Source organism: Ischnura elegans, chromosome 9, assembly GCF_921293095.1.
Source record: "Ischnura elegans chromosome 9, ioIscEleg1.1, whole genome shotgun sequence".
Lineage (NCBI taxonomy): Eukaryota > Metazoa > Arthropoda > Insecta > Odonata > Coenagrionidae > Ischnura > Ischnura elegans.
In genome coordinates, this window is record NC_060254.1 from 96,536,945 (window position 1) to 96,556,007 (window position 19,063).

A 19,063-nucleotide genomic window follows, 5' to 3' on the forward strand; every position below is an offset into this window, starting at 1 on the left:
TAGTGATTTGATTTTTTTGATAATTTGAATAACAATATAATTGGACGAAAGATATTGATAGCTTCTTTTAAAATTTGAATGATCTTTATTGTTCCAATCCTTTTTTATTTTTTGCGTTGAATATACGTTAGTTCCCCAGAGAGGTCATGTATACATCTGTAAATATTCATCAAGTTTATATTTGCAATGGATCATTATGCTATATGCTTGCAAGGCTATTATTTTCAATATCTGAGGTATTTTCTCTATTATTTAAGGTCAAATAATTATATTTGAAGTTAACAAATTAGTATTGACGAAATATTTGCGACGAGGTTAAATAATTTTTTTCCCTTTATATAGAAGACTTCATTTTATTTCCCGGTAGATGATCCATGAAAGATAAATGATAAACTTAGCTGTTATTTTCTGAGGCGAAATTACACTTTTATTGCCATTTTGGTATATTTATGGTTCAGAATGAAGTATGAGTAGATATCTTTCATAAAAAATCGAACGACTTTTCCTTGAAATATGTAGATACATCCAAAATTTCATTTTATGTCACTTAAGCAATGGCCAGAATGGAAACAAGTAGTCATGCTTTCTCTTTCTTGGCTGCCCTTACGTAGTTTCGCCTATTATTTTCCTTTCTATTCTAACACCCTTTCACTTCCTTAGTGGTAGGCTTTGGAAACCTGGTGTTGTTTTTGTGAATATATACCCTTGCTCTGTTTTTTCTCTTTTTCTTTTGAGTAGAGGAACAAGTTCTAGTTTAATTATTTAATTTGTACGACTTGTTACTACAATATAGTACTTCATAACTGCGTTAGCATTGTCCCTTCGACCATTTTTAAGGCATGGATTGTATTTCTGTAAAAGTTTGTTATGCACTAACTTTGTCTGTTGATGTCATCTGCAGTGATCTCCATTAAACACTCGTATATGTATTGTTTCATATTACCCAGCTTAATGTAGGATTGATGTGTACTTAATTTTTATGCAGACATCCGAAGTGGGGATTTATTTAGCATATGTTCCGTTTTCAGTCTTAGAAGTAAGAATATTATAGCTTAGTATCACTGTTATTTTCCATTAGTTTATCAATGATATTTTCAGTTGTAATCCATACAACTATTTACGAAATTTTTATCCATATGCTGACACAAAAAATGGTTATCAGAGACTTACGTTTTCTCGCGAAAATGTAAATCAGCCATTATTTGTAAGTGAAGTGTTATATTTTTGTACTGTATCATAGAAACTTATATTACTCTCAAATTATCGTTGATCTAGAATTAAAGTTATTGTGCCAATAATTATTTGGCTCAGTTATGCATATTGCCTTTGGATGCATGTCCAATTTCCGTCAACCAAACTTCTTCGTCTCAGTTCCATGTTGCAGTTTGATGATCGCGCATTTGAAGGATTTCTAGCTGACACTTGTGATTTGCATATTTTGGTACATGTGACTGCAATGTTAGATGAAAGCTCTCCACATACTTCTATAGTTGGACTACTGTGATATTTCTTAAGGGATTACCATAGCTTTTACGCATTGCAATTAATTTTTTGACCTTGAAATTGGTAATGATAAGTAAAAAAAGTTTAATCACATACTTCGGAGATTTTTTTCGTTTATTCAATCGAAGCATTTCGAACGGAGTTTTTTGGGTTTTCTATCCTAGCCTTTCATTACGGCTCTTGCCGTCTCTCCCTCCCATCCGATTTGTTTTATTTTAGCTATCCTCTGCTTTTATTTTCTTCCGGCGCGCGAATATCCGCTCCAGCAAAACCAGTTGAGTCGGCAAGGGGGCAACATACCCATAAGGATGATGCGTATAGGTTTTGATACATCAGTGCCATCTATGCCAGTGGTCCAAGGCTGCCGCGATGTTTGAATGCACATCTCAGCGCGTGTTTCAAACTTTTTTACGCGTCACGATAGGGCGTGATATTCAGGCTTAATGATGCTACTGCAATTGCGAGAAGCTTAAAAGCAATGAATGTAGGAAAATCTTCCTAATGAACTTCCCCAGGTTGCTAAACTAGTAACCATAGTACAAGATTAATGTAAAAAGTCAACTGGCGATCTGGTGGTTGGTAAGAATAATGATCTCGAAAACTTACTTCAGTGGACTTTGGTATTTATTGATACAATAACTGGTAAAATAAATACAACAATAACAATTATAATGTGACATACTAGAGATGAAATCGGTGGAAGTTAACAATTCTACAAAAACATGAGATGCACAAGCAACAAATATTTTAATGACAACATGAGAGATGAGCAGCCTTTGCGTAACACGAGACAGATTCCATTACTTAAGTAAACACTCCACACTTATAGACAAAGAGGGTGACCCAATTTTCCTTGAGGTAGATGTATCTTGCAACAGCTCTGGGACAGGGAAAATAATGCTAATCCTGAAACCATAGACCATAAAAATACTTCACTAGAAATAAGCATTCAAGTTTGGATATCATTTCATGGAAGATAATTATTTAAATATGAATGGAGAAGGACATTATTTCGTAGGAAGTAGTTCATGATGAGTACCCATTAAGATAACACATCTCTGCAGAGGAGTCTTAAAGTGAAAGGTTGTTAGAAGTTAATATCCATAACTTATGCGAAAGAAAGTATTCCAAAAGTAGACAAAGAGAAAAGTGATGATATTTTTATACCAATGTAGTAGAAATTAAGTTCTTACTTCAAAATGAAAGAGAAAGTTTAAAAAAATGTAAACATTGTAGAACACTTAATGAATTAGCAAATTAAATACATAACCAATAAAATGATTAGCATTAAACAAACCGAAGCATAGCAGTTGTGATTCATGAGTAGTTTGAACACTAGAAAAACTGAAAATACAATGAAAAGCATATTGAAATATAAAGAATACAAGACACCATGAAATGTTGAAAACATGAGAAAAGGTTAGCTAATCACAGGTTGAAATCAAAATGGAATAATGAAGGAAACAAAGAATTACTCACATTTTCATCACCAAATACATTTCATACCCTTGCAATTTAGCGATAACCAAGATCATTGAGACTCATATCCTTCATTGAGCATATTCAAAAATCGTAAGGGACACTGTAAGCAATAAAAAAAAGTCTGCAGTTAACAGTAATAACAATCAATAAGCCTTAATATCACCTTTGTTTACAGCGAAATTCAATATGGCAGCCCCCAGTTCATTACTGCCCAAAAAAACAGGCTACACCAGCGCCTCTATGTTGGCTTGGCCGTTGGACCACTGGGGCTCCGGAAAAATCAAAACAAAAGAGGTTTTCTATACGATATATCGCAGTTATGTCGGCCCCTTGGCGTCGGGAACGGGTCGGCCCTCCTCACCCTGGTGCGTCACTGCCTCTGTCGTTCGACTCACGTCCAATTCCTTGAAACACACTCGGCTTCCATTCGAACACTTTTATTTATCGATAATGCGTAATCCAAGGTGGCTGCCCTCTCGAAAAAATTCTAGTAAGGTAAGGCGGAAAATAACACCTGGTAACTATTGGCTACCAAGAAATACCCGCACATTCGGTTGCATGGACGGTAAATATTCTGGTGCTACGAAGAAAATCCGAAGATTAAAGCATGAAGAACTGTAAATTTTCCGTATTTAAGGAATAGTGGAAACTTGTTATTATTCTTTTCTGTATGGTAAAATTTCTGACTTCGTTTATATTCACCTTGAAAATGTACTAAACGCCCAGCATATTCTACTAAATCTATTCTATGAAGATCTCGTGGTAAATGTGGAGAAGGCGGATTAATGAATTCTGCACATGCGACAGAGATGTGAAGTGGCAAAATCCGATATCACGTGATCAGACCGAAAAGCTTCTTCCGACGATAGCGTGTGGTTTATTTCGAATCAAATATTTATTTCCCTTGAATTTACTTTCTCGGAAAAATTATCTCATTCTTCGCGTTTGAGTAGTTTGTATCGTCTTTATGGTAAATTATATTTCTCGTGTTTATAATAATAGTAATAATAATAAAAATGCAATTTATAATGTTCACACTGTAAACTTTCTATTGTAACATTGTTTGTAAACAATTTACAGGTCAACATGTCTTGGATTTATGATACTTTGAAATGGGTAATTAAGGAAAATATGCAAAAACAATTATAAACATTCACACGTGATTATACAACGTTAAAATGGTCAGTTAAGTTCGTATAGGTGAGAACAAATATATTCTTACTTGCTGATATGTCTTGCGGTTACAATTCTTGTAACATCCTTTTTTAATCATTATTTTTCTTCTAAACTCTCTATTTTCTATCCTTCTACTGTCGTACTGGGGAAATCCCCGGCAAACACTCTCTGGGTGTAGTATCATCAGATGCATGTAATCCAAGGTAGGAGGTGCATAGATCCATAGAGCGTTTATTATGACGGTGTTTATTTGATGCTGTGGGCAGCCCCACATATGCCGCAGCAAAGTAGGAATAGTGGTCGCGGACCGGTTTCAGTTAGGGTAAACTCAGTAATGATATCGCGGAGGCCGCGTGTTGCGTCACGACGTGAAGCATGGGATAGAGCATGCTTCTGGTCTCCCCGTTGATTTAATGCTACCACCACCCCATGCGTAGCTGGTTTTGCACCCAATTTCTAAGATTCTATTCTCGTAATGATATGCGTAGACCTTCCTTCACCGCTTTGTCTCGCGTAAGGTGAGGGTTGAAGGTAAACTATTAGATTATTTTCCAAGGGCTAGTAAGTAAGAGAAGAGAAAAAGGTTCCGGTGGATAATTTTCTGTGTTGATATCGCTCGGAAGTAAGTAACTTATAATGAGTCTATTAAATCCATGTTTCATATTTAAGACATCGCATTTGGAATAATAGGAAAGATGTATAATTGATCATTCTGGGTAAATCGGCCTTAAGTGAAAAGTAAAATTATGCGAATCATTCTATAGCTCCTATAATTAATTTTTTTAAATTTGATGGCAGCAATGAAAATATAATAAATAAATATAAAATTATTATTAATATTATTATTATTGGTAAAATTTAATGAATAACAAAAATATAATACCTAGGATTAAAGGAGCCCGATATATAAATATAGGAAATTTTGTGTTTTTGTATTCCGAATTGCTCTCGCTAATTAATTTTAAGCATATTAATTCCTTCTTATCTTATTCTTATTTGTTTTCAAAATCAAAATAGAGCTAAAGAAAATAAGGATTTAACATGTTTTACCTGCGTGGCGAAATGCATTTGATACGCTCAAAATTTTTGTTTTCGATGCGTTCACTCTCTTTTCAGCTATGCCGTAATCAATCTTTTTTAACCGAGTTTTATGTACTTGAGAATATGCAAGACAAAAATAAATTTTTCCTTCGTCGTATCGCAGCATCATATCACATTATAATTTGTGTTTCATTGCGATGCATGTGGCAATACTCATTGCGTCAGGGGATCATAAGGAAATGAGCGACCTACTTAGATGGCTCTTTTTAGTGCCTAGTAAATATATTGAAGAGTAATAAGAATCATTTATTTAAAATTTAACTCTTGACATATAGGTCATTTATAAAAAACATATTTTCTTGCCTTTCAGAATTATATTTTAAAGTTTTAATCATTATTATATGTGAAATTGATAACAACAAATTTAAAAAAAATGCTCTAATAGTACTGTTAGTCTTCTCGGATTCGATCGGACCATCACAACAGACCATGTTTGCTCCGAGAAGACCACATTTCTTTGTTTCTCAAAAACCACCCCTTCGTCAGAGGGGTCACTCTCACTTGACCACCGCTCTTCGGTAGTACAAGCAATAGCATAATGCACCAGTACAGATTAATTCCCTCCATTTTTCGACGTTGGTCGAGGACGGAGGTTGTAGTGATGCATCTGGGCTATGCTTTCGTTTCCACACGTGAGGTGGGGGAGGGCTTAAACAGCCTTGGATGGGAGGGGATTCTTAGCTTGAGGGAAAGGGGGGCTCACTCGGCGTCGGGGGTGATGCAAGGGATCGGAGAGCATAAGTTGGTGAGGGGGGGCCGCGGCGCGCGGCGGGGCAGGCGGACACTCCTCTTCTTCTTTATCTCGTCGCCAGGCCGTCTGGTGCGTTATCCGCCGAGGGTTGCGCGTCGTTGAGGGATGGCCGTTCCTCCAGGGAAGATGTGGATTCTTCGCGACTATCTCCGTTGTGTGAAGCATTGCGATCGCCGTGTGTTTGCACTCGACGGCCACCTCTTTCACTAAGGGTGCCGACGTCGCTTTTTTTGGCCTTCCTCTTTTTGCGCCGGCTGGGGGGGAGGGGAGGGGGAATGGATGAGCAGGAGTGATGAGGTTTCACTCGGTTTTCGTGCACGATAATCGTGCGGTGCGCGACTTGCAATTTACGGTTGCAAGTTAGAATGAAACTGACAACGCGGAACTGCCCCTTCCACGGCTTGTGGAATTTTTTCACTTGTCCCGGCCGCAAACTTAAGTCGCTCAAGTATACTAAATCGGCCTCTGACTACGAACGCTGACTCGTTGACTTCGCTAAAGACGCTGGTACTTTCTTTTCTGCTGCTCTTTTATTATTTTTCCTACTTTTGTTCCTTATCATTTTAAGTCAGCGCCTCAAGGTAGACACATATGTCCCATCCAGCCCTTTTATTTTCCTCTCCATACATTCGAAAGGTTAATTCATTGCGTAACCGAACACAACTTTGTTTGGAGCACACTTTGTACTCCTGTGAACGCTCATATTGTTACCACCCGTATGGCAATAGTATGTCCCAGTTGTTGTTTGCGCTGTTTACATAGTGACTCAACATTTGCGCGATCGTCGTATGAACCCTCTCGACTCCACCGTTACATTGACGATGGAAATGTGATGTTTGGAGTTTCCGACGTAAAATTACTCCCCTGATTGGTTTACAACTTCTGAGGGACCCTGAACTTTAGAATCCATTCCTTTACTAGAGTCGCCGCAACAATTTCTGCGGTTTGATCCTCAATAGGCATTAACATTATGTACCTAGAGAAATGGTCCAATATGGACAACGCGTATCGATTTCCCACACTGGTCTTAGGGAGGGGCCCAAAATTATCTTAGGCAATGAAATCGAAAGGGCGGTCCGTGGCGGGGAGGGTTTGGAGGGGGCTCTACTTTTCCCGTACGGGCTCATCTGCTGGCAGGAGATGCACCCCTTAACGGCCGTGTATACGTCTTTTAACATTCCAGGCCACCGATAAGAATTGCAAATTCGCCGGATGGTAGACTGGACTCCCAGGTGACTCGACAGGAGATGATCGTGGAATTTATGTATTACTCCACCCCTTAAACTCTTAGGGACAACCACTCTCTCCCCATCTTTAGTACTTTTAAGCAGAATTCCGTTCACCTTTATATATCCCGCTCGCCTTCCCCAAAAGTCGCACTCCGCATCCCCTTCTTGCGCCGCCGGCCAAACCTCTATCGGAAGGACCTCCATCCACCCTACCTTTCGACTTAGACCATCCGCGTTTAGGTGTAGTTTTCCCGATTTATGGACAACGTCATAATCATATTCACTTAGTTTAATGGTCCATCTCATCAGCCGGCTGCAGGGGTCTTTCACGCTAAATAGCCACTTCAGCGCCGCGTATTCTGCGATTACCCAAAATTTACTGCCATAGAGGTAACATCGGAAATGATTCACCCCCACACTAGGGCCGCCAATTCCTTTTCCGTGGCGCTGTAATTTATTTCGGAAGTATGAAGCTGCCGGGACGCATAGGCGATAGGATGTTCATTCCCATCAACTTCTTGAGCCAATACCGTGCCTAAAGCAAAGTTACTGGCGTCGGTGGAGAGTATGAAAGGCTTATGGAAATCGGTATACCCTAAAACTGGACTTTGCGTGAGTACCGTATTTAAGGACTCCATAGCCATGTCGCACTACGGGGTCCAAACAAACGCGGCCCCCTTTTTCAATAGACGTGTGAGGGGTTTGGCCGTCACCGCATAATTCTCAACGAATCTCCGATAGTAATTGTCCAACCTCAAAAAGGACTGCAACTCCTTAGTTATCGTGGGCCTAGGGAAATTCTTAACCGCTTCTATTTTCTCGGAGTCCGGGCGAACTCCACCCTCCCCGATTATGTGTCCCAAATATTTAACTTCGCTCTGCGCTATCATACATATTTCGAATTTGAGTGTGAGTTTGGCTTACCTCAACTTCTCCAACACTTTCCTCACTCTTATTGCATGCTCGTGAATACCAGAACTAAATATGATGACATTATCGAGACAAACGAGGGCCTGGGTATCGAGAGCACGTTGGTCATCCTCGATGCGTGTCAGCGACGTGCTCGGCCGCTCCGTCTATTTCGTACGTTTGTGAATTAATTTTTCGGATGCGGTCAGCGAAGATCTCGATATCTTCGCCGGGTGAAAGCGTAGGTTGATGAGCATTTCCCGGTAAAACCTTGCGCTTCTTTTGCTGCGGTATCGCTGGATGAGTAGCTCTTTCAGTTCTTCGTAGTTGGCTGCATGTATACATTCATCCCTGCTGCGGAAATACTCGGCGGCTTCCCCGCTTAGCCGCAGCACGGCGACGTGTAGCTTCTCTGAATCTGACAACCCTCCCAACTCGGCCGCCCTTTCCAACTTATCAAAGAAGAGAGTCACTGACTCCTCCGGTTTCCCAGAGAACCCGTCTATGGATCCAAGTACACCAAAATTTCTCGTCGGTCCTCTCTCTGCGGCGGGTGCACCGTTGTCAGCCTGGAGCTTCTCGTTCTCCTCACTCAGCTCCCGAAGTTTGTTGTGCATTTGTTCTAGGGCCTGTTGCAGGTCCATCTTCTTCTCTCCAATGCTCACTCTTCCGGCAATCCTGGAACTCGATCAACTTCCCCAAATATGCCTAATCCCACTTCCAGACACCAGTTGTTAGTCCTCTCGGATTCGATTGGACAAATTTGGCAGGGAGCTAGGAAAGGAAAGTCCAGAGATGTTGGAAAAGTAATGTTAATTACTTATTACATTGCACTTCGCATAGCGACCGCCCACCCGAGTCCAGCTCTGCTCCTCCTTCACCTTGCTATTATCCCCAGTCAGCCGTTTGTCGTAATTCGGCAAACGGCGTTGCATTATCATTCCTCCGGGAAAGATGGATGGCACAAAGGGTTGGGAGGAGGCGTCTTTGCGAGGGAGGGGAGCTGTTGCTGCAATTCGGCAATCGGTCTTCGTTGCACATTCTTACAGAGTGAGGAAAGGGAAAAGGTAGATGAGACAAGAAGGGGGGGATGTGACGAGTCAGGAATGCTGACATAGGTAGTTAGAGTACTGAAAATTAATTTTAAAGAGAAAACAATATACAATAAAGACTTTTAACAATTACTCTGGAATTTAAAAAAAAAAATATGAATATTAATATGGACTAAGAACAATAATATACCTTTTATGTAGTTGTTTAGTTTGATTCTTAGCCGCTATGTTGCAATATTATTCTTATGCTTTTGTATTTACCTCAATTTTTATTTATTAATTAGCATTGAACATGGAAAATAAATTCCCTAAACGCTGTCAAATATTTAAAAAAAAAATTATCTGAACCTCAAGATTTCATATTAATATAAAAATAAGAGGTAAAGAACAATAGAAATAAAACAAAGCTTACATTTTTTCTGCATAGTTTGTTAGGCTGCTTAAATAAAAGTGTCATCATTATAATTATTATTATTCGAAGTGATTGCAATTATTAATTTGTGCAATAATGCTTTTTATGGAGTACGATTAGATTTTACGACAAATTGAACCTTACCCTGGTGCAACGGTTTGTTTATGCAATGTTTATGGATGCATCGCAACTTTTCAGTTTTCAGTCCAAGGGTTTTGTCATCGCTCACCTACCACCTCAAAATGTGTATTTAAATACGTCTAACTTCCACCAGTCGAAACATAATTTAATTACTAATGGTATGATGTAGTTAAATGACACAAGAGGAATGGTAGCAGACGGAGTAGAGCGGATACGTACCTATATACTCAGTAATAACTTAACAGTGACAGTATTACTTAACTGGACGTCGTCCATGTAGAATAAAGGGGATATGAAAAAAAACCGTTGGGGAACGTTCAACTACCGCTGGCATTCCACCATAATCCCTCCGTTCAATTTTCCAGTTGAGGTTTTAAACCGTATATCTCAAGCCCAACCTTTCCATAATGAGCAGAACGTAGTTTCATCGTTTCAGTATCTATTACTTGCCTTTTATTGTTAAATACTGATTTGTTTTGTGTATCGGCGTACCTTATCTCGTTTACATTTATAGAATAACAAGTTTTTTTAATGTCCGACAACTTATTTTTCCTTGTGATCACGATTTTTATTGGTATCGAAAGATATGAGCAGTTGTTGACGAGTATTGATGATGCTATAGGAAATGAAATCACGCGTCTTTGGAATATAATCGGTTGGTTGACATGTAAACAGCCTTAGAATCCCAGGTATGTTCACTCTTGCAGTAGAAGCAATGAAAGAATCCATTATGACGAATTTTTTGCACGGCAATAAGAGGAAGTGTTTGGAATTCCCATAATTGCTGTATGCTGTCTTGAATTCTTATTGGTAGTCTCGTTGCAAATGATAAAATAGTAGGCTGAGATGATACAAGTTTTCCATCCAATTTTTACCACATGATTGCTCATCTATTTTGATATAGCCATCAATCCCACATTTGAAATTACCGAGTTGTAGTAACTCTTGGTTAAAAAATCAAATTAGTATTTTCTAAGTCTTTGTATAGGGTTTCTGTCGTCATCGTCGTATTTTTTTCTTTTAAGTCGGTTTTTAGTTTTTTAAAGTTTAAGTTTATAGTTTATTCTATATCTGTTATGTTAATATGTTTTTTCTATGTCTTCAGTGGATGTAATTCTTTTAAAATGAAATATTTTTGATCTTCGTTTTATCATCGCGTCAGCTTATAAGTTGCTATATTTTAAAAACAAAATTGTGTGGGTTAAAAGCAAGATGTGAGATATTCTTTGAAAAATTCATTTAGCAGTATGTCAAGCGTAGTGTCTTAGGGACGTGGTGATGGTTTTTCGTTTACCTGCAAGTGTTTGTCTTCTTTTAATGCGAGTCTGTGTATTTACTTTCCTTTGAAAGCAATAGTCTTCCAAAAATTACAGGCACACTGTAAGAGACACGTTGCTCAGGTATAGAAATGGGCAGAATTCAATTGTATCCTGTAATCACTACACAAATTGTTTCTGTGAAGTGAGTATTTTTGAGGAGTTAGGTAATTCCATGAGACAAGTTCCCTTTCTGGGAAAATGGTGGATAAAAAACTAATGTTTGATCAATAGCTCTGAGGATTTAGAAGTGTTCCATTAATGAAAGATTTTCTCTCAGCTGCCTTAAAATCGGAATTCAACGAAATTTGAGTTTTTAGTTCATATGTGGTGCAAATTAAATCATTCTAGTGCTACAAGTGATGAAAAGAATGTGCGTTTATGCATCTTTCCTCATGCTTTATGACCCCGGAAGGGTTTTAATCTGACTTTATTGAGTTCACTCTGACTTTAAAGACAGAAATAATGCATTAATATTAGGAAAAATTGAATGCATTTCTTCAATTTTTATGTGACTTTATTTTATTACCTCCATTCAATTTAGCTTTTTCCATTTTGATAAAAAATTCATATCGTATATACATGACTTTGCAAGAGTAAAATAGAACTGCTTAATGTCCTTTGAATCATAAAATTACTCTTGAAATATTTCTAATGTTTAGATACAACCATTTTTTTATTTTAAGTAATCATTGATTCATTAATTATAAAATTAATTATTACCGTCTTGTTTAAGTCCAGAATGAAGGTATTGAAGATTACTAGAAGTACTATTTAAGAAGTAAGAAGAAAAAGTACTATTTTACCCCTACCGACGTTTTGGAGAGTAAATGATAGTTGCCCACGCTTGAAATAATTATGAAAATGGCAGCCTAGTGATATGGAGCATATTTACATGTAATCTCATAAACTGCTTGCGAAGGCTTGGGCAATGTGTAAGGATGTCTTGGTATTCTAACTTTTAACAAGGTATTTAGTCCGGAGCGAAATAATGACCTTTTCGCGTCGTAAGCGAGAAATCGATCGTCAAGATTAGGTACTCTTTTTGATTGATGATGTTTTTTCATAGCCACCATTGTAAGTGCTCGTGTTGAAATAAAATAGTATTTGCTCACATAGGTTGCCCACATGAATTCTTCTTTTATTGGAAATTCACTTTCAAAGTATTGAAAATATAACTTGCTTGTGGTAGAAATGGTCCGTTGGACAGAGGTGTATTTCATGGATATTTTATGTTTGCTAGAGGAAAGAAACTTTCTTGGTAGCTACATCAATTTTACAAACAAGTACGTCTCTCTAAGGTAATCGCTTACCAATGCCATGGCAATTAATCTCCACTAAACTAAAATAGAAATATTATTATTTTATTCGTGAAGTCTTTTTGGGATTTCCACCAGTTTTATTCACGGCATATTACTTATGTTTCGACAGACGACTCTTCCATCGCCATTAAAGTTAATAAGTTAATAAGGTTAATAAGTTTGTTTGAACAAAAATCGTTGAGATTTTAAAAGGCTTTACAGAAGTAATTCGCGTGGATGGATTTCCATCTTTTCCTCTTTCTGAGCATTTTTTTACTCCTGAGGATTTTATTACTCTACTTTAATTTGGCTTATCTTTTTCACTTTTTTCACATTTTATTATTTGAACGCCTACGCGAGGTTTTTGCTAGACTGATTAATAAAAACCCAATGCTTAACGTTTAATTAAGTATGATGGCATTATTCGGCGTTATGCTCAAGGGGATTCTTTTATATATGCCTGGGAAGTTCAATTTTCTTTCGCCTTTTTGCCCAAATCCAAAATTTTTGGATAATTCGCGAACACACGTTACATGAAAGTTCTTGAGTGGCTTTACTTTTTCGTAAAAAAATTGTTTGAACTGTAAAATGCTTTATGGACTGATTTTTAAAGTATATGTAAAAGTGTAGAGCGAGGGCACACAGCCGTGCCGATTTTAGCGGGTGATTGGACCTGCGGTGGATATCCCTTTAATGATCGCAAAGGGGGCTCTTCTCTCCCACACAGTCGTCACTTGGAGAAGTATTTGTTGGATAAGGTCTCTCTCTTCCCCTCTTATTTTCTTTTTTTTATCATCCTGTTTTCTTTTCGTTCCACTCTCGATTTCTAAGATTTTTCGTTGAGATCGGAGCGTGGCGGTGGCACTGGCCTCGTTTTGCCGCAGCCGAAACACGCGGATTTGGCGGAAAAACCACTCCTCTTCATCCATTCCTGACTAACGTGGAAACTCTCGCGACCCTAATGAAGGCCAAGGTTACGATATAAGGAAATCGGAGGGATTACTCTTTCCATCATGTCTGCAAATATGGCGTTGCTTACTGAATAAGGCGTTGTGTTAATGAACGATGAATGAGGATTTCGGAATGTAAATATGCAAGACCACGTGCATCATCGTCACAAATCAAGAATCCGTATATCGGTTTGACGCAGCTCGCCGCTCCGCCATACTAACCGCTAGACTTTTCGTAACGACGTATTTGGGTTAATCTACAAAAAAAACGTACATTTTTTGCTGGCAAAATTAAAAAAAAATAATTTTTGCTTATTCACAATCAAAATTGTGTTATTACAGTTAGTCAATTTTGCAATATAATGACGTAAGTGGCAGAGATCGTCTGTAATATTTATACTATTTTTATTCTTTTTCTATCTTTTTTACTGTCTATGGTCATGATATAGGTATATGTCCACGGACATGGCAGAAAAGGAATATTGTGCGTACTCACGAGAATTCTTTTTAATTTGTCTTAGGACATTCTGTAACTATTTATAGTGTAGGTATCATAATGTCCGTTACCATCTGTCATGTCTTTGGACAGCAGATTTCACGAACATGATGTCCACGGACATGTCGTCTACGAAAATGACGATTTCCTCTTAATAATTAAGTTATCCTCTTAACTAAGTTATAGTTTGGACTTAGTATAAGTTAGGGCACTGTCCTTACTACATTGAACTTGCATTTTATAGCTGTAAAAGATATCTCATTTTTAAATAGAAGAGAGATGGCTTTTAAGTTCATTTGGGTAGGTCATGAAACGAATGAGGAAATATTCAGAACTGCTGAAGAAAGGAGAAGGATGTCACTCTTGCTGGTTGTTTTCGTGAAATGACGATTTCCTCTTAATAATTAAGTTATCCTCTTAACTAAGTTATAGTTGGGACTTAGTATAAGTTAGGGCACTGTCCTTACTACATTGAACTTGCATTTTATAGCTGCAAAAGATATCTCATTACGTATGTAACATTTTTCTACTTGTCGTTTTATTCCTCCTACTGGGAGCGTTTTCTCATGAAGTGTTGAAACGTCGAGTAGAAAAATGTTTTCTACGCAGCCTTTCACGAAAGCAACCGGCAAGATTGATAAAAGATGCTGCGAAAATCTTAAAACAAAAAAGGAGAAGTATAGCCTGAGACAAAGAAATCAAATATGATAGAACATACTCTCAGGCATTTTAATTTCTAGCAAGAGTTACAAAAGGGTGTTAGAAGGATGAAACACAAGAGGAAGACCACCACTTGCATACACCGTTCACGTCATGAGAGATATGAACACAGCATCATATTGCCAACTGAAGAAGATGGCGGAAAATAGTTAATAATCTCGAGTTACTAAGATAACATCCCTATGGCTGCTAACAAAGAAGAGGGAACGGTACATGTCAATAAATAGTCGAATTGTCATTTGTTGTTAACTTTATTACGCTCAATAACAATTTTCATTCAGATCATTCTTAAGGAACATTCAATAGATTCGTGCGTTAACAGGCCCAGTTTTCTGTTAAAGATCTTATTTTCAAAATCATTCGGTGATGTCACTTTTCTAAAATAAATGGTGGACTCATATTTTCAAGTAACTGGTCGATTTTTTTTTCGTCTCAACGTGAATTATCCCCCCACGGGACTTAAAACCCGGGATTGAATATTTCACATGTACCCGCATTAGTGTTGAAAATTTATTTCGAGGCCTCACGACTTCCTCTGGGAGAATCTAGGCAACCTTGGATCACAAACACTTTTTTCACGTGCAGGAGAGATTTCAACTCCCGTCTGATTCTCTTGCCTGGAGACTTCAACGCCCGTTGGCCGCTTAGTTCTTGATCTTCTTGTACTCGGCGTCGTACTTCTTCCTGTACTCGCCGGTGGGGTCCCACTTGGCCTCCAGCTGGGTCCACATGTCGGGTTTATTCTCGATCAGGTGTCGGATGACCTTATGAGCCTTCTCCTTCTGATTCTCCGAACACTTGGAGCACTCGGTCTGTAGGGCGTCAGGGATGCTCTCTGGAAATTGAAGGAAACTTTTATCAGTATGATGAAAATTTGAACTCACTAATTTAAGAGTTCATTAGTCTAAATGCTCACTGTCTCGTAAACCATCAATATTTCCCATATCCTTACTTAACCTTTGCCGTAGTGCACTTAAATTGCATTTGTACATCGACAATTTTGGCGTAAAAATTGAGAAAAATATCCGGAAGACTAACTTTTTCCCCAATTTTCAATCGCTCAGTATTTATTTTAAGGTAGCACACAATAGTTTCAAATTTGTTGATTTATCCTTTAGTGTTTAAATTATACATTTATTCATTTATGAATAAATAGGATACTCTATGAAAGTTCCCCCGAGTATTTCGATGACTTTGACTAGCATTTGCTCGGTGTTAATTGAAAATACTCAAAGTATACTTTTTAATACTCTATGTCATTGTTGAAAATACAATGTTGCACAGAGTTTTCATTTACCTGATGGATTACAAGAATTTTTTATTAAAAAAATACAGCACTAATCCCTGACCTCGATTTTCGACTGTTATACTTTCCAACGAGGCATTGAGACCCGTTTAATGTAAGCCGTATTGAATAGAGGATATGATAATAATGCGCTTGTGAAATAGTGGATAAATTTGAGGAGGTATTTTACAAAGTGTTGAAGATAAAAAATTTCCCATCCTATTTTTCCCACACTCTCAGTAGTTTCCAGTCATTCTTTATAATTTTACTAGATGTCCTCGCATATCTGTAAAATCTAAACAAACCCATGTCTTTCCTAATGATCGCCCCCCAAATTATGTCAAGAAAGCTGTCGCGTGAGTGAGTGTGTCTCGATATGTTCTGTTGGAATTTGGATTTAGACTAGTATGTACTGTCATCGGTGCACGACAGACATGATTTTTCTTCCTTTATAATAATTCTCACTTTTCAATCAATGATGACAGTAGAAAATGTACAGCAGAAAATATCAAAGGGAATATAATTACTGTATAATCAGATTTCAAACACATATTTTCTCCTGCCTTTAGTTGAACGAATGCAGGATATTTTACCTGAGTCATACCTGTGTACTGAAAATATGAACAAATGCATATTGATTTCAAGTCTGAAATATTACGTTGAATAATTTTCATAATTAATGCAATTTCTAATTAAAAATTGATCTTTTCTTTGAATGAGGGGTTGAATTTTTATGAAAACGCAGTATGATTCCGAATATATCAGTTGCGGTGTGTTGGTTGTACATTTGAGTAATACCATATTTTACATTAATTCATAATGGAGATCATTTTTCATATTTCGTGAATATGTATGGTAACCGGATTTATATAGATTGCCAGTTTGTGAACAAACTCTACATCATATAATTTCTGAGGAATTGAGATTGAAGTTAATAATATTGCACTGGCGAGTCATACAGTTTGACTAAGTTCCTCAGCTATAGTGGCATCTTTAAGAATACACTTATGAAATTCTCACTTATTGAAAATGTAATTGTAATGTCGATAAAAATTTTAAATGAGCTTTAGCATCCCTCCACAATATTAGCACGACTTGCGAGATGTGACCGAGTATAATGGAGGTCGGCAAGTGAGCGCTCAGGGAAATTACGAAATATTTATTTTAGCGGAGTCGCGTTCGGATTCGCGCGGCAGAGGACCACTGCGTTGGAGTGCAAGCGTGTTTTAAGTGACCCAAATCCGCAAAATGGATGGCTGCATGTTGATGTTGCGTAATTCGAGAATCTGAATCTCCATTTGACACCTATGTTGTGAAATTTCTTCAGCAGCCTGTATTAATGTGTTATGCGCACCTAGCTGTTTTATACAAAAAATGATATTTTTAGAAATTTTAATGCTGCGCCAATATATATAGTACCTTTAGCGTGTGGAACATTACTTTTAATCCTCTATGTGAAAAGGTGCATGTTTGCACTATGAAACGCGTAAATGCGTCTTGCTGTAATATTCTCGTTATATAAGAAGCCACTGGGCTTTTGAAGTTTTTGTGAAATCGGCCTGTGGAAAGCGAGGGTAATTTAATTTTATGATAATTGGTATGTATTTGCTTTTTTTAATTATGTCATAAGAAGGACGTTCAATGAACAGCTACATCACCTGAAATACTACGCAAAAAACAGTGAAAGTTTAGTCAAAATTTACATTTGCAAACCGTTGGAGATATTGTCACTTTTTTCGTTTACAAAAAGTATCCCTCTTTTAAATTTGAAATTTTAACTTCTTTCCTGTTAATAATTTTCGTACACGGTAAATTATTGTGGTGGAATGTCTTCAGAGTTAAAAATTCCCGTTTTTAGTAGCTTTCTGGATATTTAGCTTAATCAGGATAAACCATCGTTTTTCTAAGGATTTTTGTGGAATTACATATTTTGTAATATTTCTTTGTATGTCATTATCTCACCGGTATTCTCTTACTCCCCCAATCTTTGATGGCATGCGTATGGCATATCACGTCATTTTTCTCTCATCTCTTTAGGATGATTGAAAGGAAGACATTAGTAGTCCCCTGGCCAGAGAAATCGCAGTCACAACGTGAAAAGGGCACACAGAAATTATTTTCGTGTTCTAGTTGTTATCTGTACAGTTTTTCCTAGACAAGCGTTACCATCAGAAACTGTAGAAATTTTTAGAATTTTTTTTGCAACAAATAATATTATTTCAGTCTTTTCTCAGTATTACCTAAAGTGCAATGAGGAGAGTATTTTCATTGAATTTTCGTGAAAATCGCATTTACTCGGTTTCCCGAAAGAATCTCAGGTTTTCAGGCGTCCTTACCAGCGCATTTATTTGTTTTAATTCATCACCCCGAAAAAAGAGCGCATTTATTTATTTATTTTCCGTACCCCAAAAAAAGAGCAGTAACGGAATTTACAGCGGAGAATCTAGCAAATAACATCGTAGGAAGATCAAAGCACCCATGTTGTTATGAATTATTTTGGGCCTACGCCATTAGTGAAATTAAAGTTACTCACTTTTCAGCTCAGATCCTTCAGGGGTGCAGGGTCCTTTGTCCATCAGACAGTCAAAGTAGTTCTTGACCAGACGGTCGCTCCTCAGGATCTCGTCCACGTTGACGTTGTCGTACTTGGTGGTGTATTTGGTGTCGCGGTAAATACGTCCGGCATAGGCCACGGCCACCAGGCACGACACAAGCAGAAAGGCGGTTGCGGTCTTCATGTTGTATTGTCAGCTTTCGAACTGAGTGGTGAGTGCCGACCGATGAGATCCGCAGCACTTATATACCTCATCGCGGTTCTTACGCTGGTATCCGTCCAATCTGAGTCGTTGTCCTTGTTCTCACAAAGACTCCCTCTCCCCCCTCCCTGCCCCGCCCTCTAGTTGTTTCCACGGAAATCCTCCCCCTCTTCCCCTTGTGGTATCAGGCGTTGGAATCACCCCACTCCCATACGATCCTCATTATTACGTTTCTATTGCCCCCCCCCCCCCCAATCCCCCCTTCGTCTTCGCTTACGTACTTCGAAGCGGACTTTTCCACATCCACTCTCCGTCACCAAGGTGAATATCGCGTTTTCCATTTTGCTCCTCCCGAGTAAATAGTTTTTCCATGAATATTTTTTTCGAATTATACAGGGTGTTTCAGGAGGAATCTGCATTACTTCAGGAGAAGACAGGGGGGAGAATTTTATACATTTTGTGTCCGGTAAACTTGGGGTCGCA

General features: G+C 38.0%; 1 protein-coding gene across 1 annotated transcript; it reads right to left on the reverse strand.

Moving 5' to 3' along the window:
- Positions 1-14,771: 14,771 nt before the first annotated feature.
- Positions 14,772-18,594, reverse strand: LOC124165344 (ejaculatory bulb-specific protein 3-like). The gene is made up of 2 exons (XM_046542703.1): positions 18,358-18,594; positions 14,772-15,374 (listed from the first exon to the last, which is right to left on the reverse strand). The coding sequence occupies exons 1-2, from the start codon at positions 18,560-18,562 to the stop codon at positions 15,184-15,186; spliced, it is 396 nt and encodes a 131-aa protein (XP_046398659.1). The 5' UTR covers positions 18,563-18,594; the 3' UTR covers positions 14,772-15,183.
- Between the last annotated feature and the right edge of the window lie 469 nt (positions 18,595-19,063).